At 42.8% G+C, this 25718-nt stretch overlaps 1 protein-coding gene across 1 annotated transcript in view; it reads right to left on the bottom strand.

The window, feature by feature from the left end:
- The window catches only part of Adgrv1 (adhesion G protein-coupled receptor V1), a 550578-nt gene that overhangs the window by 327083 nt on the left and 197777 nt on the right, over positions 1 to 25718 (bottom strand). The window contains exons 72-77 of the mRNA XM_057789515.1: positions 19879 to 20022; positions 17294 to 17468; positions 15142 to 15277; positions 11854 to 12950; positions 8535 to 8652; positions 7404 to 7575 (exon numbers count right to left, since the gene is read on the bottom strand). Of these exons, the coding sequence (XP_057645498.1) occupies positions 7404 to 7575; positions 8535 to 8652; positions 11854 to 12950; positions 15142 to 15277; positions 17294 to 17468; positions 19879 to 20022 (1842 nt within the window). The remainder of the gene's footprint in view (positions 1 to 7403; positions 7576 to 8534; positions 8653 to 11853; positions 12951 to 15141; positions 15278 to 17293; positions 17469 to 19878; positions 20023 to 25718) is intronic.

Below are 25718 nucleotides of genomic sequence, written 5' to 3'. Positions count from 1 at the left end.
AGTGTATCCAAGGATAACCTTGAGTTCCTGCCCCTCTTTCTGCTCCACTTCGGAAGTGTTAAGATTACAGGTGTGCACCACCATTTCCAGCTATGTGATGTAGGGGACCAAACCCAGGGCTTTGCTTGTGCGAGGCAAGCACTCTGCCATCTGAGCTACAGCTTCAGTTCAAGAGTTTTTAAGTTTTTAAAATTTTAAATATGAGGATATATTGATAACAAATTCTGTAATTTCATATAATTTTCAAATTCTCGAAATACATTTTATCAAATCAAAATTAACTCTGCTCATGCTACAGCCTTGTTTTTTCTCCTGAAATCATTCATTTTCTGAAGCCTGAATTGTTGTTCATAACACATTGTTAATCATCTGTTATTATAAATGATTTATTCTTACAAAATAAAATCTGAGACATTTAGCGGTGTTTGTTAGCATCTTGGCATATCCTGCTAAAAATGACTTGATGTGTTTTCAAGTGCACGTGTCGCTGTCTAATGATACATTAGGCATATTTTTATGTGCCAGCAGAGCCTAATCCATTATTTATTCATGATCATTTAAATGATAATCATTATGTCATGAAGCAAACATCAAGTCCTTCAGTATTACCCAAAAACGTTCTATCTTGTTCTATCTTTCATAAGGAAATGCTCTTTTTTTAAGAAAATGTTCTTAATCCCATTTTCAATGTCAAGAACATGTTTAGCTCTCCAATAGCATTCCAACCAACAACATTTGTTGATATGCTGTCAGTATATGATAGAATGTGGAAATAAGTATATTCTTTCCAGTAAAGAAACTATAGCAAATGCAAGAAGCTGAAGTGATAGAGAAAGGAAGGGCCACTGTACTCAAGAGCTAATATCCTTAATGGCCATGGGAACAATAATCTCTTTGAACTAAGGGTTCAGCATATCAAATTCCAGTAGACGCTCTTGTCTTTATTTTCCAGTAAAATATTCCTTTTTCATTGTGATGATGATTAGAACATTACTTATAGCCACTTACCATCAAAAGAATGTGCTGGAATCAAAGTAAAGAACTATCTAAAAATTGAATAGTGTACAGATGGGTGCCTACATATAATTAGTCTAGAGACAAAGGAATCTTCCAGTCAGACAAAGAAATGCTCTATTCAAACAATTCTATTGAGAAATAAGACTGAAAGATCATATCTGAACCTCTCCAGACTTCAACATGATGGGAGACCTCTCCTGAACCCATTGCACACAAACTGCAGTGGGCCCCTGTACTGGGGAGGCGGTTGCACTTCAGGGTGGCCTTTCCCCCTAACTAGTATAGAGTTCCTCTCTCGGCTCAGAACTGCTCAGAAGCAGAGAAGTAAAAACAAAGCAATATCTTACCTAAATATTTTTCTAAAGGAAATTTGCATCAATGTCAAAACGTTTCATTTAGTTGAAGTAGATTTAGCTGTTTAAGAGCGTGCCTGCTGTCTTGGTTTTTTTACTGTTGTTATAATAAATTAAGTTGACAAAAGCAAGTTGAGAAGAAAAGGGGCTTCTGGCTCACAATTCCAGTTACAATCCATCACGGGGATGGTGTCAAGGAGGTAAGAAAATGGAGCAGCTAGGGACATTGCATCCACAGTTGGTGTAGAGAGCATGAGTTAGTGCGTGCACACTAGCTCTTAGGGCCGTCTCTCATCTTCTAGGGACGTCTCTCATCTTCTAGGGACGTCTCTCATCTTCTAGGGACATTGCATCCACAGTCGGTGTAGAGAGCATGAGTTAGTGCGTGCACACTAGCGCTTAGGGCCTTCTCTCATCTTCATTCGGTCTAGGACCAGCCTACACAGAGGTACTGCTCACCCCCCAGGTGGCTCTTCCTACCTCAGTTAATAGAATTAAGAAAAGCCTTCACAGGTGCACCTACATGCCAATCTAATCTAGACCATTCCTCATTGAGACCTCTTTCTAAAGTCAAAACTACCCTACTTCTTGAGCTAAATCTTGTTTTATATATTTTGTTAATGTAGAACCATGAAATAAATCATCTGGGAAAGGGTGAGTTGACTGAAATTCAAAAGACGGTTTCTAACCTAAGAAATTGATTAGGCCAGTCAGTTAAATTCTTCATAACTTGAAAATGAACGTACTGAATAAATGAGCAGTTGACTACAGGAAAAAAGTTTTAAAATTGAGGATGAAGAAACCGGACCGAGGGAGATGGCACTCTAATCTTGTGTCACTGTATGGACAGATGTGTTTTCTGCAAACCTTGATGAGTGTTGCTGCAGCTACTGTAGAAGTCTAGACTCCCTCGGGCTCCCGGCCCAGCCCTTCTTAGTAATAGCACCATCAATCATCTCTCGGGGTCAATTCCTTGCCAAGAACTGCACTACTAACCTTCATTCGTTATCATCACATTTGCTCTTCCTAATGGCCCCTTTATTAACCCCTGTTAACCTCAGGAAGCTGAGCAAGGCGAAACAACCCCACCCAGCATTACCTAATTCATTAGTGGACGAACTAAGATTTGAACCAGGGACTTCTGTCATCAGAGGAGCTTAGAGTCTGAACCACCGTACAGACTGCTAAACAAGCTCGTTGTGACAGAAACCACTTCTCTAGCAAGCACTGCAGACAGTTCTGAGGCCAGAAGGCTAGGACTAATTGTATCTGCCCACAGGCACATCCGCATAGGCTCCCAACCTCACTGCAGAAAACCATGGCTGCTGTTTCCTGGCACATACTGCTAGCTCTCAGTTTATGAGAAATAGGATCCAAACTTGAAGAGCCAAATCCATTTTAAGTAATAAAGCATAATTTGTGAAAATGCATAGCAGATTATAGTGTTTTACTGTTTTCTTCTTCTTAAGAACACAGCCATAGCCCCCTCCTTTACTCCTGAGATCAGGTCGATCGGCCCAGCCTGGCCTCAGACTGTGTTCTTCAATGCTCCAAGCACTGGAGAACTTGGATTAAAGATCTGTGTCTCCACTTTCAGCTCATTCTTAGTTTAAATTTCCTTTGATTGATATAAGAATATGCCAACCTTGCCATTTAATCGCTGAAAAGACAAATAAGACAAAATATTTGAAAATTTTATCTTTCTTACCTATCCAAAACAACTTAAATACAGTCTTAGGGCCTTGCTCTAGTTAGGACGATGGTTCTCAACCTTACTAATGATGTCACCCTTTAACACATTTCCTATGTTGTGGTGACCCCACACAAAATCATGTTATTGTTACTTCATAACTGCCATTTTTGTAAATATCTGTGTTTTCAGATGGTCTTAGGTGACCCCTGTGACCCAGAGGGATCACAACCCACAGGTTGAGAACCATGGAGTTAGGAGCTAGCCTAATGCAGTTAGAATCCTCTGTATCATCTCCCACACGGTGTCACCCATGCAAAGAGGACAAGCACAGAGCAGCCAGTCTCTGCTTAACTTACCTTTCAGTCTGCGGGCATCGCCACGAAAAGTTAGAAGGATGAATGTGACTGAAGTGTTGTTGGGTACATACAGTACAAGAGCCAATGCCCTGAGCAGTGAAGCAGCGGCTGCTCACTGCCATGCGGCACAGCGCTGTGCTAACAGCTGATGGCAACCCCACTGAAGCAAAGAGAAGCAGCATCCTCTCGCTGCCATGTGGCACAGCGCTGTGCTAGCAGCTGATGGAAACCCCACTGAGGCAAGGTGAAACACATGGAAAATACTAAAATAGGACTCTAGAGCTGTCAAGATACTAGATTTTTTAGCTATGATCAGCCACAGTAGTTGGACATTTGCTCAAAATCACTTCACTTGTAATTAATTCATAAACATCAATCTCTAAAATTCTTTATGATCAAACAATTTTTTGAACCTTGGGTGAGAGTTGATTAAATATCTCAGATTAAGAAAAATTGGGATGACTCTGAAAACATAACACCACCATAAGGCAAATACACTTCCAAAAATTTAAAAGTAATACAAAGATAAAAGCTAATGATATGCTTAGTAGCCACAAGAGAATTATTTAACTTAAAAAAAAACCTACAGCTTAGTAGGGACCTAAAATCAGTTAAAAGTGAAACTACAGTAGTATCAAAGTATAAAGTCGAAAACAATGTTGGTGAATACCGGTGACATGGCTCAGCAGGTAAAGACACTAGCCATGCCACAGAAGCCGAGCAGCCTGAGTGCCATGAGAGGAATCCAGTCAAAACCGAGAGACTCTACTGGACAAAGCTGTTCTCCAGCAATAATAAAATAATTTAAAGTTGTGTGATATTAATGAATACTTACTATTTTATTAATGTTAATATGTAGGAGAATGTAAATATAGAGATATCGGGGACTTCTGTTAAACATGTGTTCATTTATTAAGGAACAGTCATCAAAAATATGCTATGCATTCACTTATATGTGGATATTAGCTGTTAAAACAATGATAGTGAGGTACAATCTATGGAACCACAGAGGTTACATACAGAATAAGGTACTATGGGTACAGGTACAGCTCCCTAGGAAATAGAAATAGAATTTTATGGACACACTGGAACAGGGGTGACTTGAATAGGAGAATCAGGTGAGAAGGGGAAGAGAAGAGGGATGTGAGGGAGAGAATATGGGGAGGGACAGTTAAAATTAAGAGCCGTTTGAGGGATAGTATGGGAACCTAGTACAGTAGAAGTTTCCATATACATACGCGAGTGCACACGTGTATACACATACACACACACACACACAAAAAAAAAAACCAATCTGAATGAAATCACCAAATAACGGGGGAGACAGAGCCCAACTGGACATCTCTTGCCACCAAATGAAGCTTCCAGTACTAACAATGTGTTACATCTAACTGAGCTGCAGGCCAAAGGAGTCTGTCCCATGGAATCCCCCAAACAAGCAAGATGGTTGCCAAGACTCATAAACTGATGACAAGGCCCCATTGTTGAAGACAATACCTATACAACTCATTGAACATAGAGAAATATAGCTGGCGCCTTACATTCTAGCATGTTTGGTATAGGAAATTACTCTACACATACCAAAGGATAAATGGAAATACCAACCCACTGGTGTCCTACCTGCACAATATGTTAATGCAATGGTGGTACAAACCTTGTGGAAGTGACCAACCCGTATCTGATTTGACTCAAGGCCAAGTCCACAAGATGAAACCCATACCCAACCAACACTGCTTGGATGACCAAGAACCTCAAACTAGAAAGCCACAGCCAGACAAGTGAAAGACTTCAGAACACCCAGCCCTAAATGAGATGTTTCCATCAAAGCCCTCCCCTTAAGGATCAGGGAAAAGGATCCTGTGAAAGAGGAGGCTGGAAGAGTGTATGAGTCAGAGGGGATCGAGGACACTGCAAACAAGGCCTTCAATTCAACAGAGGCAGCACACACGAGCTCACAGAGGCTGAGGCAGCAAGCGCAGTGCCTCACAGGTCTGCATCAGATGCAGTCCCACAGCTGAAAGGAGAAGTGGACACACATCCCATCCCTGACTCAGAAGGAGTCCACAATTGATGACCACTTAAAATGAAAGTTTACTTCTCTCCAAAGGGAGTCTCACTTAGTGAAAAACTACTCTTAACGGCAGGCTGCATATCCAGTAGTAGAGTTTTGTTCCTATTTTTTATAGCACAGGTCTTTTGTACACACACACACAAACACACACACACATATTACCTCTTTCGGTTTTATGTTTTTTATGAGATTCTTGAGTGTGCGAATGGGTGAGTATCTGTGTCTATATCTGTTTATGGGGCCTATTCTTGGGCTCTTTTTCTCCTGTTTGTTTGTTTTGTACTATTCTGATGTATTAGTTTCTGTTCTATCTTTTATTTTATTGTATTATATCATACTATGATATTGTTTTCCCTTAGAAGCCTGTTTGTTTTCTAATTAGAGACAGAAAGGGGTGGGAATGCAAAAGAGAGGAGGTGAAGGAGCTGGAGGGGTAGCGGGCGAGGAAAGTGCAATCAGGAAATATTTTATGAGAAGAAATCTATTTTCAATAAAAAATAAAGAAACTCATAATTGCTCTTTCTTCACTTAAGTAGATAATAAGAAGACTGCGTATAAAGATTTATTTCTAGGAGAAGCAAAACCTATCAAAAATGGGACTAAGTGATCACCACGTGTGAAGCAAAAACAAGTGAAGCAGAAATAAGGGCGGCAGTTGTCTCTTCTCCCAACTCCAGCAGGCTGCCCTCCTAGACACAGAGAGACAGAGAGGAGCAACCTCAGCCTGGCAGAAGTTCTAACAGAACTTTTATACAGTTAGCACTGTGGAGTTTAAAGAATAGATTATCCTGGGGACAAACAGGGTACTGAGAAAATGATCCTTGAAGGCATGAATTAATAATTAAAAAAAAGTTAGTGTTCCAAGTGGCTTACTTGATCAGCACTTCCCATGTGGAAGAGCTAGAGGCAGGAACTAGGTCTCACAGCCCAACCAATGTGAAGTGGCAGTTACCAAGGGCAGCTTCGGTCATCAGTGACAAGTGGTCCTTCTCAGTTCCCGAACAAACATTCCACAAAATATAAAAATATGTACGAGACAGACTTAGACGAGATTAGTATAAATAACTATTATGGCAACTCTCAAACGGTGAAAAGAGAAGGAGAAATAAAAAAACTAAAAGTTACGATGGCGTTATCTTAAATCAGGCTGGAGTGTGGAGAACAGCTTCGAGGCAAGTTCGTCCGTGTGTGCTTTCTCTGCTATGTGAAGTTTGGGTTCAGGCAGGGAAGCCATCATGCTTTTGAACATTCATATCACAATCTGGCGGACAGTTTTTTATTAGATTTTTTAATTTAATAAATATGCATCAAAGAATGAAAAGTACTGAGTGTACCTCAGACATTCAGGCATTCGAATCTCACAGAGAGTGGATAGAAAAGCTTATTAGATTACTAAACAGGCATTGGGTCATTGTGCCAATGGCCATTTGGATGGTGCGGACTGTCTTGGCAGTGGGGTCAGTGTCTGCCTCCCAGAGCCACTTACAGCTGAACCAATACTCATTTATCCGAGGATGTACCAAGTAGGCTTTCTATGCCTCTTTTTATAAATCAAAACTCTGTTACCCAAGATATGTGAAAAGAGAATAAAGATCCTTCATGTATAAACAGAAGAAGAAATGTTTGTGAATACAATAAAATCAAAACTGTAAATGGCTGGAGTCAATAGAGATACTAATCCACCTGACACACAGCGAGTAGCTGGGTCAAAGGTACCCTAGAAAGGGCAAGAAGCAGAAACACAGAACACGCTATCAGTGAAAATTGACAAGGGCATTCATTTTACATCTAAAGTCTTTGGCCTAATAATGATGTTATGGCTAAACATAATCACCACATAATGCGTAAGTTTCAATAACTCTGCTCTGAGATGAAGAATTCCAAAGGAAAGGCTAGCCGTTCATCACACTTGCCTTCTCCGGATTGAGCTCGAGGTGGATGAAGCATCTTGTCTGACCCACTGTGCAAGTCGTGACCCCTGCCACAAAGCGCAGTTCATCTGTGAGGTTCAGTCCCTCTTTCTGGAGAGTGGGAGCCGTTTGGTTAAGTGTGACTCGCCAAAAGACCTGCACATCTTCAAAGGCCCTGTGTACAAAACAAACCCGTGCAAGCAGTGACAGAGTGACGCACAGTCCCTGGCAGCTGTGCTAACTGTCCGTCCTCCTCGACAGACTTCTAGAAGATAAATAGCAAACTACAGCTAGCAGTCTCCATAGAGTTCTCTGATGCACACTGGTGGGTAATGAACCAGTGAGGAAAGTTAAGTAAAATTCTTTCTGTCCAACGTAACAAAAATGTACATACAAAAAGTAGGGATAATCTCTAACTGCAAGCAAATGGATATTATTTGTCTTTTCTCAATAATCTCTTTAGAGGACGATACTACTCCTAAATACAGCTATAATCATAACATTTAAAGCAAAACGATGTCCTAAATTTTGATAGAATAGGTCCCAGGTGGAGGCATTAATCCATACAAGTGTGTATGCACTGAGACCCAAAGTCTCACTACAGAATCCGGCTGCACGGAAAGCTCCGGTGCTGCCAGTGTCTCTGGAGCTCAGTGGTTAGAATCAGTCATCTCAGAGTGCTTATCCTAACAAAGTCACGGCCTAAATCATCTGACAGTGATTTAGACAGTGTGCAAAATGTTCTAGGCACTCCTATGTTATGGTCAAAATCCCAATGTGTCCAGTAATAGATGGACAATGACAGCATCTCCAGGCTAGTGGGGTGCTTCGGCCAGTAAAAGCGCTAGTCATCCTAGCCTGCGAATTTGAATTTCATCCCATGAGAGAAGAAAAGTGACAACTGAAAGTTGTCCTCTGACCGAGCCATACCATCAGAGGGGCACAGCCCACACCACAAGTAATGAAAATGTTTTCAATTATAAAAATGTATATTAATACTGACTAACTAGCTTGCAGAAAACATTCTATAACATTTACTCTGCCCTCATTGTTCTGTATATAAAGTTACATCTACACGCTCACATATGTAGCATGTGCACATATCCACCCCCCCACACACACACACATACCTACCTGTTTGGCTGCCTTGTGACAGCTAGGTACTGTCTGTTCTCACCAACTCCTTCCCTCAGTTCCAGGCCTCTTTGGGATTCCTCACTGAAGCCTATGATGCCGTTGTGGAGGTCGCTCCCTGGAAAGGAAAACGGAGAGCTCTAGTGCACCTAGGAACTGATGACCCTCCAGTGCCACACAGTCTTCATAGCCCAGAGGAATAAATGAGAAATTCACAGAGGGAGGGCAGAACTATAATTTCTAATAATTTTTTTCTAAAACTATTCCCAAACAAGACAAAACAAAATAGAGTAAGATGAGGCAAAAGTCCTCAAATCGAGGCTGGACAGGATTTTCTAAGGAGATCGCACAGCACATTTTACAATCATTTGCGGTGTACACGCCACAGAAAGTGAACTCCATCAGAGCAACGACTGTTTTGACAGCTGTGCGCCCGGGACAAGAGCACCAGCTCCTGGCAAGCGGTTAATAAGTATTTGTCAAGGAAATGAACTATGTAAGTAATTCACCTTTTTTTTAAGTGGGTTGACAGTTATTTCACACACTTCCTTCTTTGCTCCAGACAAAAAAAACAAGAGAGAGAGAGAGAATGGTTATGCAACTCCTGAGAATTGGGAGTGTTAGAAGCTCAGATTATAGGAGATTATAGGAACCATTACACACACACACACACAGTTTCTCTCTCTCACACACACACACACACACACTGTCTCTCTCTCACACACACACACACACACATACTCTGTCTCTCTCTCACACTCTCACACATACACTCTCTCACTCTCTCTCACACACATACACACACATGTGCACACTCACACGTGCACGCGCGCGCACACACACACACACTGACACAGTGACTGCGTGTCCAGCCGGCACAAGAGTGAACGTGGATTAGGCCAGTATCCTAACTGCTGTACATCCTGTCTTGTTCCAAGTATCCCAGTCTTTCAAAATGATCCTAGAAGAAAAAATCCTAAAGCAATCAGCCACAAATACAACTCGAGCTCAGTCTCTCCGCTCTGAAGTGTAAGAACACGCGGACACACGCATCATGGACATTCATTCCCCTGTGCACACGTGGATACACGCATCATGGACATTCATTCCCCTGTGCTTTTCATCAGCTAGATTTCCAACCCTCATTTTCATCGATGAATCATTATAATCATTTCTTAGCTGAACATCAGAATATGATGTTTTCTCTGGTAGCAATTCTTACCCACACACCTTTGGTTCTCTTCTTTCCTGGGAGTTTACACTTCCCTGTTTTCTTTGCAGGGCAATAGCCACTGATAGGTGCTGTGAGAACTCCTTCAGCCAATAGCCTTGAAAATGCCAGGCCACTTTGGGCGTGGTCTCATGGACTATATATGGAGATATTAAGCGTCTGCCAGGCCCTTGGCTGCTGGAGTCGGTTCCAGTTCCCCACGCATGCAGAAGACTGTGGATCTCTACTAAATTCTGTGAATTTAATCCCTAATAAACAAGCCTTTATTATATTCCATTCTGGGCGAGGGTGGAATTCTTTCACACAGCAACAGATCGGGGTTTAATTAACATTCTATTGTCACAGCTACAATAAATTTGAGCTACATTTTTAGTAAGATGGTTTTAGATGTGACAGATTTAGCATCTGGCTTATTTTAAAGTTCTAACATTTAAATGGGAAAAGATTATGAAAACTGGTTGAGGGTAAGAAGAATCAATAAAGTTAATGATCTAATTAAAACAGAAATATTATTAAGAGAAAAGGCCAGTTATGACAGACTAAATGGCAGAATAAAAAGAAATTAAAAGACCTTAAAATAATGCAGTCATGTGGACGTTACAGGTGACAGTATCAGGTGTGTTATGTCTCTTGACACTAAAGGACAGGAGTCTATTGCATCCCGTGCAGATGACAGAGAATCCCACACTGCTCAGACGATTGAACATCCCATGCAGGTGACAGAGAATCTCACAATGCTCACACGTTTGAGGGGCACAGAACTGGTATCTGGGCAGACTTTGGTGTGTCACATTGCCTGATAAATGTAGAAGCAGATTCATTCCAAATACCATCCTGACCATGAAAGAGCCCTCTGCCAACCACCTGTCTGGGACTACAGTCCTTTCTATTACACAGAAACTAATGGAGCACTGTTTGGAACAGCAAAAGAATAAAAAATCCTCAAAAGAACCATTTTTATTTTCACTGGACTGAGTAGACCACACTAATTAATAGATATTTTGGCTGTCAGCAGTGGTCATATCTGAATGGCTATAATAAAGCAAAATATTTAAACCATAGAATGTGAGGGTGGTGCTTAATTCCAAATTAATTTTAGTATAAATATGCAAATCAATTAAGCCATTGTAAAAAGCTTTCAAAAATGAGTTAAAATTTACCATGCTCCCAATAAACTGTTGGAATAGGAATGGTATTAATTATATTAGTGAAAAGTTGTAGGATAACATTAATAGGAGAAACACTATAAAGGAAGTTACTATGACATCATAATTGAATGATTGAAATAGCATAAATACGAGACAGCATTGTGCTCTCCCCGTGAGTCCTGAGAGTGCGCACAGCATATAGGTAGTTAATAGCATAGTATTGTATACTCTGAGATTGCTAAGAATAAACCTCAGATGTTCTCACCATGGAAGCAGTAAGTACTTGAGATGTTATATATGTATGTTAACTTGATTTAATTGTTTGAAAATTTATTCAAACATTACCTTCCATGTATATGAAGATAGGTAATAACAAATACAGAGAATTTCTTGACAATGGCTTCTTTTTTTTAGGACTGATTACTAAAAATGGTTCAAAAATTTAAAATAAGGTTCCAAAACAAGATAAGTAATCATATGTTTGGACTTCAAACCCAGCATTTTTCTAGAAAAAAAAATAGTGTGGATTTAAGGTCTTTTCTCTATGTTGCGCAACTACAGACTTGCAGACCATGTACCTGACTCTTTCTATGTAACACACAGAATATATTAGATTATAAAACATGAATTCATGCTATAGTTCATTACTTTAGGAAGACAACTAGCTGCTGTTGCTATTGTTATTTAGACAGGATTTACTGAGATGCCCTGGCTGACCTGGAACTCACTATGTAGACCAGCCTGATTTTGAACTTACAAAGTTCTGCCTGACTCTGCCACCTGAGTGCTGGGATTAAAGGAGCATGCTACCATGTCTATTCTAAAGGAAGACACTTTTTAATGAATTACGCGTGAGTCAAATGTCTTAGGTTGAAGTTCAGAGAGACTGCTCTTCTCACAAATGCTGCACTATATGTTCTCCATCCTATGCCGCCATTACCTGTGATAATGATGACAGCAACGTCTGAGAACCCAGAGCTGTCCTTTCCTCTCACAATCTGCGCTCCCCCTCGAGGGTCTGTGAGGAACACATAGAAGAATTCCTGCCCCTCAGGTTCCTCATCATCGAGTATCTGAACCGATATTTTATGTTCTCTTTCCCCGTCTAGAAATATAAGGGTGAGCGCCTGTTCTTCAAAGTCTTCTTCTTCAACGGCCCATGTTAGGTTGGCAACTCCATAGACATCCTGAAAGGGCCACACATTGGGTTCCTTCTGAACACATCTTCCACCAAAGGTCTTCGCTGTTATGCTGACATTGCCTGTGAACCCACCAGTCCTCTGGATGAGGATTTCTGCAGTGCTTAATGTGCTGTTGTTCCTTTCCTCTGCCACATAAATGACGGGAGGCCCAAGACTGAGTATCCCGTAGACCGCAGCAGGAACAGTTCCTGCAGCCAAGTCCGGCTTCTCTGACAAGGCAGCAGGAGTGGCGACAAGCTTCTCGGGGGTGGCAGGCACACCTGCTGTCTCTGTACCAGTGGCAGACATCTCAGTGGTGTGTGGGATGGCGGTCACCCTGCTTGTGCTAGGGTGTGTGGTGGGACTTGCTTCGGTAGCAGGAAGAGTGCTGTCAAGCGCCACCATCGTGGCTGTCGTCGGGACAGAAGCACCCACTTCAGCTAGGTCATTGTCCAGTATGGTGACCACTGCCACACTGTGATCTAGATTTAGACGAGGTCTCCAATTCGCATCCCCCTTTCTCAGTCCCCTATTTTCTACTGAAGTAAGATTAATGTAAAAAGTTTCTTCTGTCTCGGGAAGCTGATCATTAATAATGGTTATTTCAAAATCAGCCTCAGCTTGGTACCTCTGAAAAGAAACTCGGCCATTCTGAACGGGCTCAAAGTCTTCCAGCGGCTTGGCACTGCCTGTGGTCGTCGAGTAGGAGACCGTGATCAGATCACTGTGAAATCCAAACAGTCTTTGCACGTGTATTCGGATCCTCTGTGCATCCTCTGACACTGTGAGATTTCTTGAACTAGGGGAAAACTGGAAGACTCCCATGGGTTCGATTTCAGCAGTAGCAAAGCCTGATCTGTGGAAAAATGAAATCATGAGGGCTGGTATGATGCAGAAAGGCCACTGTAGAGTTCTTCAGCGTTTGGCATGCTGCCCACCCCTCAAAACACTCTAGAGAACCTGTACGCCTTCAAATCCAGAGGCCATACTTCCACACTGGTAAGGAAAAACACAAGGGAGGCACGAGCGGAGGCTGCAGCGGCGGGGACAGACCTAACAGATTAGGGAGGTGCATGTCTGAGCGCCGATGCCCTGTCACACAAGAGCAGTGCTCTGAGGGTAAAGGAAGGGGTTCTGTGGCCAGGACAAAGGGACACAAACCTCTACGATGCTCTGAAAGCTGGCTTTCTCTCACAGCTACCAAGCAGAGCTATTTTCCTATACTGTGAGCAAAATTCTTGTGTCTTCCAGCTCTTGATAAGGAAACTATTCTCACAAAAATATAACAAAAACTTGGATGTGAGTTGGAAGAAAGAAATATCATTGGTTGAACAATTTATCCTGAACTCTTTCCTATGCATTTTTTTTTTTTTTTGATTTTTCGAGACAGGGTTTCTCTGTGGCTTTTTGGTTCCTGTCCTGGAACTAGCTCTTCTAGACCAGGCTGGCCTCGAACTCACAGAGATCCGCCTGCCTCTGCCTCCCGAGTTCTGGGATTAAAGGCGTGCGCCACCACCGCCCGGCTTTCCTATGTATTTTTATTGGTAATAATTACACCAGAAATTATATTTGGTAGAATTATAGCCTGCTCCTGACCACAAACATATTTTCTTTGGGTAGCATTTATGAAAATTACATACAAATATGCTTATATTTATATATTGATAGGTCAAATTATCAATTACATGCATTTGGGTGATTTTTAAGTTGCATACCTCATGTCCTTCCGTCTTCACTGAGAAGCTTATAAACTACAGTAAGGAGTCAGACAGTGCTCCGAGAGCCTGAGCCACATAATGATTTGGAATGCAAGATATCGGGCTCATTACATAATCTATCTTGTCCTGGTCAGTGTTTTGTCAACTTGATAGAAGCTAGAGTCCTTGGTGAAAAGGAACCTCAAGTGAGAAAATGCCTCCCTTAGCAGGCCTGTGGTCAAGTCTTGGGGCATCTTCCTGACTGATGATGAATTTGGGAGATCTCAGACCACTGGGAGCAGTGCTACCCATTCCCTGTGGCCTGGGGCTGTATAAGTGTGCTGAATAAGCCATGAGGAGCAAGCCAGTAATCAGCATTCATTCATGTTCTCGGTTCACGTCCCTTCCCTGACTTCCCTGAGTGACGGCGTATGATCTGAGATCATGTGAAATAAACTTCTTCCTTCACATTTCTTTTGGGCATGCATTCTATGATATCAATAAAAAACTAACTAGAATCCCACCTCTCGGTTCCTTTCTTTGTTTATAAAATGGGACACATAATGCTGAGTACACAGTGGATAGCGGAAGTAGCAGGGCAGGGCAGCTTACAGAAATCCCTGGTTTTAGGGTAAGCACTAGAAATCTATTTGTCATTAATATCAGTGTTAAAGATCTTTAAATTTGTTACCTGAAGTATTTTTTTGGACTAATACTATCTTAAATGGGATATGTATAATCGAACCATACCTGTCTCTATAGATAACTATTCTCGATCCGCAGACATGTATGTAACCATTCTCATACTTACATGAGTCCATTGCTGTGTCTCTCAGCCCTGTCTGGAATTCTGGCAAAGGCCATGCCAAAAAAGAGAAAAGTCAACTGTGTTTAGGTAGAACACAGTTTTCTGAAAGTATACTGGGTTCTATGTAAACAGCCACTACAGATAAATAACACTGCTAAATAGAATTAAACAGAAACGAGCCACTGATTTCAGCAAGTTAACTGTGATCCTTTATGAATATTTCTAATGGTGTGGGGAAATACGAGTTTGCAGCTCTTCCACAGAGGACAGCTCCCTTTCGAACCAGGAGGCTGCATCATTGGAGAATCTGAGAGTCCCAGCATCAGTTCTGAGGCTGGAGGTCAAGGTGAGCTCACTGCAAGGCAGAGAAGGTGGGTCGCTAGGGAAAGTGCTCTCCTCCATCTCTGGCTGCAAGCCAGGCATTGCTCCACACCAGAACTGCATTTGCCTCTGCATCAAGGCAGAGCACCTCATGGTGTCTTGTTCAGGTCTGACGGAATCACTGCAACATTTCTTAGATGGTGAAATTATCCTGGCCGTACCGAAGCTGCGCTCCACCCGCGGTGCTGCTCCTCAGGCCTGACAGATGAAGGACAAAGGCCTCTGGCCTGCCAGGGCTGGGAAACGCCCACAGCACCATTCCTTTCCTCCGTTCTCCATGCAGAAAGGAAAGACTCCCTGGAAGAAGAATGATGGAGAAAGGTCTTACCACTGCTCACCTGTATTTTAAATTCTTTTCTATGTGCATGGGTATTCTGCCAGCATGCATGTCTGTGTACTGTGTGCGGTGCTGTGGAGGCCAAAAGAGGACATAGGATCCCCCTGGGATCTATGAGTCACAGGCAGTTTTGAGCAGTCCTGTAGGTGTTAGGAATGGAACCTAGGTCCTCTGGAAAAGCAGCCAGTACTCTTAACCACTGAGCCACCTCTCCGGGCCACTTGAGGTCCTTAAACTGAAATTTGACACTAAAACACATTCTGAAATGTCCTCTTTTTTCCAACATTTGATTTGGTTCCAAAAAGATAAATTGTTTAATAAATGGAATGAGAGGTAAGTACATTTATAGATACTTCCTGAGGCTGCATAGCCTTGTTTCTCAGTCCCTGCTTCCTTCTTTTCCCCCTCCCCTCCCTCCTCCCGTCTGTCCTTCCCTCTCCCCTCCCTCTCTCCTCCTCTTTCCCCTTTTCTTTCTTTCCTTTTCCTTCTCCCCCCTCTTTCTCTCCAATTACCAAATCAAGCACTGTAAAGAGAATGGCTAGAATTGTGTTAGGCAAGTTTTCCTGTAAGTTTGGTGTTAAGATGTGGTTTAAATTCTAGACATTGCCATCACAAGAATTTGGGTAAAACATTACAATATATGTATTTTACTTTAGATTACTTTATAAGAAAATATCATGAGTAAGACAGATTACAACTCTTAAGAACAGCCAATGGATTTAGGAATTATATTTATTATTCATTAATACTCAAATGTTATTATAAAATCCCAAAAGAATAATCTAATTGATTTAAAAATATATACCTACTATTTGTGATTTCCTTTTTTGTTTAACCAAATTATTATAAATTCACTAAAACATTTTAAAAATTTACATTCAAACAAAGCCACACACAACATGCACATAAAGAAGATTCCTACATATAGACTGCAAGTGCCTCATTGTACATGGGTGGACAAGCAATGCAAATGATAGAAAGGACAGAAGAGTAACAATGAGTAATGTGGAAGAGAGTGGCTGGAATGCAGGTAATAAGAAAGATAATAAACTCTCTTTAATTTATGGGATGAGCCAAAAAGAAAGTAGGAAGCATCAGTAGCTGATACATTCGATCTGGGGTCATAGGTGATGGATGCGAAATGCTCTGCCCAAGGCAACTCTAGCGCCATGGTATCTCCAATGAAGTCGGAGACGAATTCATTCTGCAGTGGCTGATCCTTCCACTGCCGTGGCAGCTGATGGAGCACTGCAGTCACTTTGGTATCGCGATTCTGTTCTCATCCTCTAAAGGGCTTCAGCTGTCATTCAGTTTCTCACCTAAATGGAACCTCAGGACACACCATCATTCCAACTGAGGGAATATGGATCTCAGCTCTTTTATCAGTCTTGAGATTTGTGAGTCACAGTAACATTTGCCTAGTGAGCAAGAAACACTGTAAATGGGGGGAGGTGGAAAGTTCTGAGACAGAGATGGGGAACTGGTCGCAACTGCCATCAGGGGAAACCACAGTCAGCTCCGGGTACCACAGGTGAGGTCACACCATCCAACATCCACACCTTACTGCTCTCAACAGGCTACTGGCATCAACTTAAAACTCAAGTATGTGGAGTGACGCCTGCCCATCTGTCAGAAATGCTGGGGAACACGTGATAGGTGCAAGCTGTGTCTCTTTATTGCTGTGTCAGACAAATAGGATACTGAAAGTGACTTTTAACAAATTCCTATAGAATTGGCAGAGCCGTGTGCTCGCTCTTCATCAACTGAACACGGCATACGAGCATTTCAATTTGATTGGAAAGTTCCTCCCCTCCTCGCCAAGGAGTCGATATCACCAGAGACATGCAAAGGAGCACTACCTCACCTGGGAGCACTGAATTAGGACTCACACAGCTCAGTGTCCAGAGGAGGAACAACCCTGAACAGCCATCACTTTTACAGCACCCTGCAACTGGGCTAGAAGAGCCACAACTCACCCAGTGTTGGCGTCATGTTGCCGATGACAACAGGCTCAGGGATGTCTGACCCAGGGGCGTATCCTGTGGTCCAGGCCACAGACAGCCTGCCGTATGTGCCCCTCCTAGAAACCGTGACTTGGCTTGTGCCGGCTGTGATGTCCAGGAGTTGGAAAGCACTGGATTCAAATCCAACCTGAAGAAAGATATGCTTAGAGGACTCAACTCCTGTCTAAATGCTCCTGGGCTCTGAAACATGGGTGAAATAGTAACTCCGCTTTGGATAATACAATTTATTTTCACATATGATAATATATTCAGAAGAGAAGTACTTAAGGAAATCTGATTTGAAATTTCATTCTGTCCATCCTTCAGATTACAGTTTCTAGCTTTATTTTTAAATATGTAATGGTTTGAATTATAAAATATCCAAAAAATGAATGTAATAATAATTAAATGAAATCAAAGCAAAAGAGTGCAAATTACATTGCTTTAAAAGTTTGTGGCGGCTATGTGTCTCTCGTTTATTCATCCTTCGAAGAGGCTAACTCACTAGCTTGCTGAGGGTCACACTGAACTCCCAATCTCCCTGCCTCAGTTTCCAGAGTGCTAGGATAACAGACATGACCCACGTGGCCAGTTCTTAGAGAACATTTTAGTGTGGCTTGTTCACTGGAGTCTTCCAGTCTCTCTAGAACTGAGAGTCGCCTCTCACAGTTTTAACGTTCCCTTCCTTCTTCCTCGAAGTAAGACTGCATATTAAGGTTTCTGGTTCTTTCATTAAATTTTTTGTGAGGCACATTTGATATTGACATTTTTGTGAGGCACAAGGTACACTTGCTGTCTGTCTATTTGTCTATTTGTCCCACTGGAATAATTGTGCTCCACACAAACATCAAGGAAGGATCCGTGTTGAGGGTAACTCTTCCCAGGTATATGCTTTAGAGCTGAAGTTCATTCTAATCAGTGGTTTATAGGACATCAGCCTGATTTCCAGTCTTGTACTCTCTGAACGAATAGCTCAAGTTACATCCCCTGGCCTCATTAATTACAATGGAAATCTAGTTATCACTGAGCCAACAACTGTAGATGAAGACATAGCTCTCCTTTTAAAGTTCTGATGGGGCACATCTGCAAGCGTGGATGTTCTGAGGGCACATCTGGAGATCCCGAGCATGTCTGCAAGCATGGATGTCCTGAGGGACGCTTCTGGAGCTCCGTAGCGACACTTTGGAAGCCAGAGAGCAATGGAACTTTAAAACACCTCTTTTCTGTCTGGAACCAGGGCCCTGGTTACTGCAGCCCTGGACCTGGAACGCACTGTGTAGACGTAGCTGGTCACACAGCGATCACCTGACTCTGCCTCCTAGGATTACAGGTGTGTGCCACCATGTATGGTCTGTTTTGGTTGTTTGTAATGTTTGTGGACTCCATTAGGGGCAGAATGAATTCATTCCCTGTGGAGATGTCCAGGAGGCAGCAGCTGAAGGACATCCACTAGTAACCTCAGATCATCCACATACACGCCCCTGCAGTCCTCTGCCCCATGCCACACCCCTGCAAAGCCAGGCTTGCCCTTGTCGCTGGGCCCCTTCTGAAGCAGTGTGGCAGGGCTATGTCTTGTACACTGTATTTGTACATTAACATCAAAGTAAAACTGTATTTGTAATGTGATTAATTTATTTTTATAAACCTTTTAAAAAAAACTTAAACATTTAAATGCTCAAGAAACTCATTTTTAATTGCATCTTAAAAAAAAAAAAAGCAGCTTGGGAAAACCCACGCCGCAGCCCAACACCACTTTTTTTTTCCTTTTTGGAAAGAACCTAAAGGAAGGATTTTGTTTTGTTTCTGGCGAGCCTTTGAAGTGACCAAGAATCATCTTTTCCCACAGAGACAGTAAACGACTCGCAGAATCGGGTTATAACACTCCCCCACACTGGCGTGCATCAGCACAGACTTTCTGTGGCAGGCAAAGCCCAGGTATTAAACGTGAACACTGTCAGCAAATGAAAGCTTCTACACTGCTTCATTCTAATTTTAATTACTTAGCATGAAATGCCTCAGTATTAAAGATTTAACATCAACGCTTAGAAATTTTGGCTTTAGGTGACTGGTTCTTTTAAAAGGACCTTATATTCTAGACCAGCTGTACAAAATAAAAATCTTTCAACACTGCTGAAAAGGCACATAAATCTTCTAACTAATATTGAAAATTCACAAATTATTTTTATATAATGGATCCTTTGATGTTATTTTAAACTTGAGAAAGTTCAAAACTTTAAAATCCTAAAAACAAAAACAAACAAACAAACCCCAACAATCCCTTTCATAGTCCTCTCCTGGTAGCTCAACCATGCTTCCGTGGACAGTACAAACTGAGTTTGGTAAATTTTAAAAAGGGGGACAGGAGAGTGAGTGAGTGGGGAGGTGAGGCATACAGCTTGGAGAAGAGAACGAACATGACCAAACTTCACTGCATTCAGCTCACAAAGAAAAAGAAGAACAAAAAGCATGTAAACATTAGTTAATTCTTGAAGACCGTAGCCTTCCTGCTCGCGCTGCCCTCTTGTGGTTGCCTGAGAGGACTACACTCAGTCAATTACCTGGGAATTGGCAGCTTCGTCGGGAACGGGAAGGGTGGCAGATTTTGCTTCCTGGAGAATTGTTGGCAATCCATAGAAAGGTTCACTCAGAAGCACCACAGACACCAGCTGCACAGTGAAATTAGATCCCAGGGGTAGGAAGACCTGGAAACAAAGGGTTACGTAATCTTCAGAGTAAAATACAGGCATGTGGCCTGGGTCACAGCACATGGCCTAAGTTCCGTGAGTAGAAGGCAGTTCCGTGGGTGCGGGCCTTCCCGGTGTTTTTAGAGGGTGGTGTGCCGCTGTGGCGGTAGAGAATAAACACACAAACTTACAACATGTGCGAAGAATGGGACAGGAAGCACATAGTGGGGTGAAGGCTGCTAGCCCAGGGAGACCCACTTCCTCCCTCTCCATTAAGCAGTAATGAATGATTCTAACAATAGCCACCCGGAATGGACAGTGACATGGAAGCCCTTGTTATTTCAATACTTTGGGCAAATAAAAATCATAAGCACTGGTGGTAGATGATGCATGTCAAAGTTCAGCATCTAGCAAGCTGGGCCATCCTGGGCTCACAAGGCCATCCTGGGCTCACAAGCTGTTGTCAGACTAGAACTGTCTGGAACCCGCGGTGTATCTTCTCATGGAAACAAGGCTATGATGACGGCTCAGCCCAACTCGGTACCAAACCAGGAATATTCCTAAAAACATTGTGTCTCGCCTGTGGTCATCGCCTTTTCCCACAGTGAACTTCAACATGATCCTGCCCTTAGACCCACGAAACAGCATTTCTCGTGTGCAACGTGAGGAAGTACAGATTTCATTCTCTAAACAATACTTTTGGGTTGATGCTAAGCAAGCAAACCACGACACTGTAAGTCCCAATAATGACATTCACCTTTCCCAGAGGTCCCGTTCCCATCTACATCAACCAACGGCTGGGCAGCTAATGGGGCTTTATTCCAATTTCGTGACGAATAAAGGATCAGATGGTATTGTAAAGTACCAAGTCATTTATGTGACTTTTCCTGCCTAGGCCTGTTCAGTACACACAAGACCTGGGGCAACTGACATTAAAGTTGAACATGAATCATGTTCGGGTCATATATGTTAGAATATATCTATATGTACATATATTCATACACACAGACATATATATCACGACTTAAGAGAATGCTATAGAGATGGCTCAGAGGTTAAGAGCACTGGCTTCCTATCTAAAGGACCCAGGTTCAATTCCCAGCACCCACATGGCAGCTCACAACTATCTAGAAGTCCAGTTCCAGGGGATCTGATATCCTCTTCTGGCTTTTGGGCATCAGGAACCCAGACAGACCTACAGGTAAAACACTCATAAACATAATAAGTAAATAAATAAGTTTTTCAAACAAACAATTGAAGATCCTATCCTATCTGTGCATCTGACTACACATACCACATGTTTGTAACTAACTGTTACTGGATAGCTTAGATTAGGTTTGTATCCCTGTGATAAACACCCTGACCAAAAGCAACATGGGGAGGACAGGCTTATTTCAGCTCCCATCACCCAGGTCACATCCATCAGTGAGGGATGTCAGTGCAGGAACTCTAGGCATGGACCTAGAGGCAGGAACTGAAGCAGAGGCCATGGAGGACCACTGCTTACTGGCTTGCTCCTTGTGACTTGTTCAACCTGATTTCTTATACAGCAGTCGAGGGATGGAACTGCCCACACTGAGTTGGGTTTTTCTATTTGAATCATTAATCAAGAAAATGCCAAACAGCATTTATGATGCCTATAGTCTAGTTATTTTTATTATGCAATCAATTAATTATTTTTCTAAGCCCAATCACAGTTTACCCTCCTCCCTCCTCTCCTACCAATCCTTTCCCCAACCTCTCCACTTCTTCTCCCCTACCCATTCTTTCTCCTTTTTCTTCAGAGAAGTACATGCCTCCCACTTATGTCAGCCATGGCATACCAAGCTGCAGTAAGTCTAGATACCCCCTCTCCTTAAGCCTGGACAAGGCAACCTAGTAGAAGGAAAGGTTCCCAAAACAGTTAACAGACTCAGAGACAGCCCCTGCCCCCACTGTTAGGATTCCCACAAGGAGACCAAGCTACACTATAATATATGTGCAGACTCCCTGGCTGTTGGTTCAGACTCTGTGGACCTCCATGAGCCCAGGTTAGTTGATTCTGTGGCTTTGTGATGTCCTTGACCCCTCTGGCTCCTACAATCTTTCCTCTACCTCTTTGCATGATTCTCTGAGTCCCTCCTAATGTTTGGCTGTGGGTCTCTGCATCTGCCTCCATCAGTTGCTGGATAAAGCCTCTCTGATGACAGTTGGGCTAGGCACCAACTTATGAGCATAGCAGAATATCATTAAAAATCATTTCACTGGCTTCTTTTTTTTCTTTTTTAGCAGTTATGTTTTGTTTTAGCCTCTTATCCTGGCATTCAGCCAGTGTCAGGGGTGGGCCCCCCCCAGTGTCAGGGGTGGGCCCCCCCCTTATAGTATAGGTCTCAAGCTGGACCAATCATTGGTTGGCCATTCGCATTATTACTGTGCCAGCATATCTTGTAGGCATGGCTAATTGTCGGTAAGGGTTTGGGTTGGGGTTCATTCCAGTCCCTCCTCCGGAAGTCTTGTCTGGTTACAGGAGATGGCTAGTTCAAGTTCCATATCCCCTAGTGCCAGGAGCCTACAGGCTAATCTTCTGGAGGGACATTTCTCAACTGAAAGTCCTTCTTCCCAACTGACTCCATCTTGTGTCAGTTGAGAAAGAAAGAAAGAAAGAAAGAAAGGAAGGAAGGAAGGAAGGAAGGAAGGAAGGAAGGAAGGAAGGAAGGAAGAAAGAAAGAAAGAAAGAAAGAAAGAAAGAAAGAAAGAAAGAAAGAAAGAAAGAAAGAAAGAAAGAAAGGGGAGGAGGGGAGGAGGAGAGGAGGGAAGGAGAGGAGGAGGGGAGGAGGGGAGGAGGAGAGGAGGGAAGGAGAGGAGGAGGGGAGGAGGGGAGGAGGAGAGGAGAGAAGGAAGACCAGGCCAGTGGAACTTCTTTTGCACAGACAGAAAGCACATAACAGTAGGGCTAAAATCCCACTCCTCTGTGTCATTACTGAGCTTCTTACAATAACTGGTGTAGTCTTGGTGCTTGGTAGTTGATCCAAGTAGAAAGGCGTAACTGCTTCTGCGTTCTGACTTACACTCTTCGAGCACCAGACTAACCCCTTCGGTGTGACAGTGAGTCTCAGTGCCACTCTGTGCCGTGAAAGATCACAACTGTAGTAACATCCTACGATCCAATCCTGGTGTTAGACCAACATTAAGGATGCTTTTAGCTTTCAGAATCTGATAGAATCTTCCCTTTTTCATAGATGCTCTTAAAGATCAGAAGCCACTACATAAACGGCTAAACATTTGAGCCTATTCGTCCAAAGCCCTCGCTTTTACCCAGCAATGCAGAGCAGAGAGATGTTCACGAAAACTCGTCTAACTAAAACCTCCAATTTTAAAGAAAAATGTATTATATGCATTGTGGGTGATATGGAGGAAGACAACCACTGGAGAAAGTCTTATTTGGGGTTCACATGCAAGTAAAGCTTTACCCCAAGCTGCCAGTATTGCATGGTACAGCACCACCCACTGGAGTGTCAACCATTTATCTCTGGTCATAACTCAGGAAAGCTTACCCTTCCTCTTCCAGTAACCACCTGTCAGGAGCTCCTCCGCTAGTTGTGGCCTTTAGAATCACTTCCCCTGTCTACATGGGATTTTGACTGGCTGGCTCTTGTGCAGGATTTGGGTATATAATCACAGTCACTGTGAGTTTGTGTGGGCAATGGCTCTGTCATATCAAGAAAACAGTTTTATAGAAATTCTCTGCTACCTCTGGCTCTACACTCATCCCAAACATCTTCCTCGATGATCTATGAGCCCTGCAGGGAGAGAATCCGATAGAGATGTGCTATTTAACACCTTCCTCTGAGACTGAAGCATTCCCTCCTGCAGGGAAGCTCCTCAAGAAGGAAGGTAAACAACAAAATTGCTCTAGGAAGTCCTAAAAACTGACCAATTTCATTAGGCCCCTTCTTCCCAAGAGCAGACAAACCAAGCTGCAGAGAAAACTGAGACTAGACCAGCTGTCTGGAAGAAGCACAGTCAGCTGAGCTTCCTGGAAAAGGTTTAGACCAACAGAGCCACTTAGAAAGGACACTCTCCAGCCTGCTGAGCTGTCTAGAAGGCAGTGCAGTGTGCTCCAGGTTCCCAGCTTTTGTGAACTGGTCACCCGTGCTAGGGTGGGCTTTTGAGACAAGCTGTCTTTGAATTATTTCTGCTCCTGTAAGTACCTCTCGCCCATCAATTTAATGCCTGTCTCATTTTCCACATTTTTATTATGTCTGCTAGTGCTGATATGTTTAGGCACTGGATATAGATTTAGAACTTGACAAACCAGAGTCATACTTGAATCAGTTTCCCACAGATCTGCAAAAATGCAGGAACGGCCATGAAACCCATGCCTTACCAAAAGTCTCAGTGTCCCCATTCATTAAGCATTAACAAAAGACCTAGAAAAGGTTAAAAAGTCACACAGTGGTGGTTTGAAAGAAATGGTTCCCACAGGTCCACAGGCAGGGGCACTGCTAAGAGGTGTAGCTTTGCAGGAGTAGGTGTGTAAGGGTGGGCTTTAAGGTCTCAGATGCTCAGCAGCCAAGCTTAGATGTCTCACTTGCTCTTCTTGCCGCCTGCTGATCTGGATGGAGAACTCTCAATCTCCTCTCCAGCAGCATGTCTGCCTGCACGCCACCATGCATCCTGCCATGATAACAATGGACTAAACTTCTAGAATTGTAAGCTGGCCTCAATTAATGTTTCCCTGTCTAACAGTTGCCATGGTAACGGTGTCTCTTCACAGCAACAGAAACCCTAACTAAGACACATGCTAAGTACAAATTCTTGTAATAGGCGTGCTGTTTGTCATGTAAAGGAGCCTAACTGTCATGGGTCATAAGTTTGTATGAAACGTGGATGACATGAATGGAAAACTACTACACTTCCTTCCCCATGAGTGTCTCCCACCTTTCAGATCCTGGGAGCTTTGATCAGATGTGCTTATTTAAAGTGTAGCACTATCCTCAACTAAAGCTCCCTATTTACAACAGTTGTAGGTAGACCCATGGCATAGATTGGCAATGGAAGACATGCCATGCTGTCTATGAGTCTTCAGTTCTTCACCAGTCTCCCGAATGTTGGACATGTCCATCCACCTTCCGACCACTTCTGCAGAAAAGAATCTTTAAACAAGCAGCAAGTCTGGCCTCTCTCTTCTAGTCCTCCCTTAGCTGACGGAGCAGAGCAGCATGACTGACAACATCACTCCAGTGCTCAGTACGTCACTGAACTGCGCTGGGTGCTCCCCACAGGCGTCCGAATTCACTCTTCCCCTTTCTCCACTGACACAATACAATCCCCCATGACCTTGAGATTCCCTTCTAGTTTCACGATGCAAGCTCCAGATTTTTCTCAAGGCTCTAATCTAGGTATTTTCTGAGCAGATTTCTAACCATAAACTACAAACACCATCAAGTGGCAGGTGAATGAATTAAACTAGCATCTCTCATCTAAAGGAGAATGACATGCATACTGTCCTTGCAATGATTTATAGAGCTGCTCAACCACTTCTGATGTGTTTAGACAGAGAAGACTGCCAGGATCTTCTAGCCGACTTCGATCAGGGCATGGTGTGTGTGTGTGTGTGTGTGTGTGTGTGTGTGTGTGTGTACATATGTGGCATGTGTATCTGTGTGAGGGCATCTTATTTTTTTAATATTACTTTATTTTGAACCATGGCCTTTCTGTATGTCCCTGGCTCA

The sequence above is a fragment of the Chionomys nivalis genome, chromosome 15 (assembly GCF_950005125.1).
Source record: "Chionomys nivalis chromosome 15, mChiNiv1.1, whole genome shotgun sequence".
Taxonomy (NCBI): domain Eukaryota; kingdom Metazoa; phylum Chordata; class Mammalia; order Rodentia; family Cricetidae; genus Chionomys; species Chionomys nivalis.
This window is presented reverse-complemented; position numbering and strand designations above follow the sequence as displayed.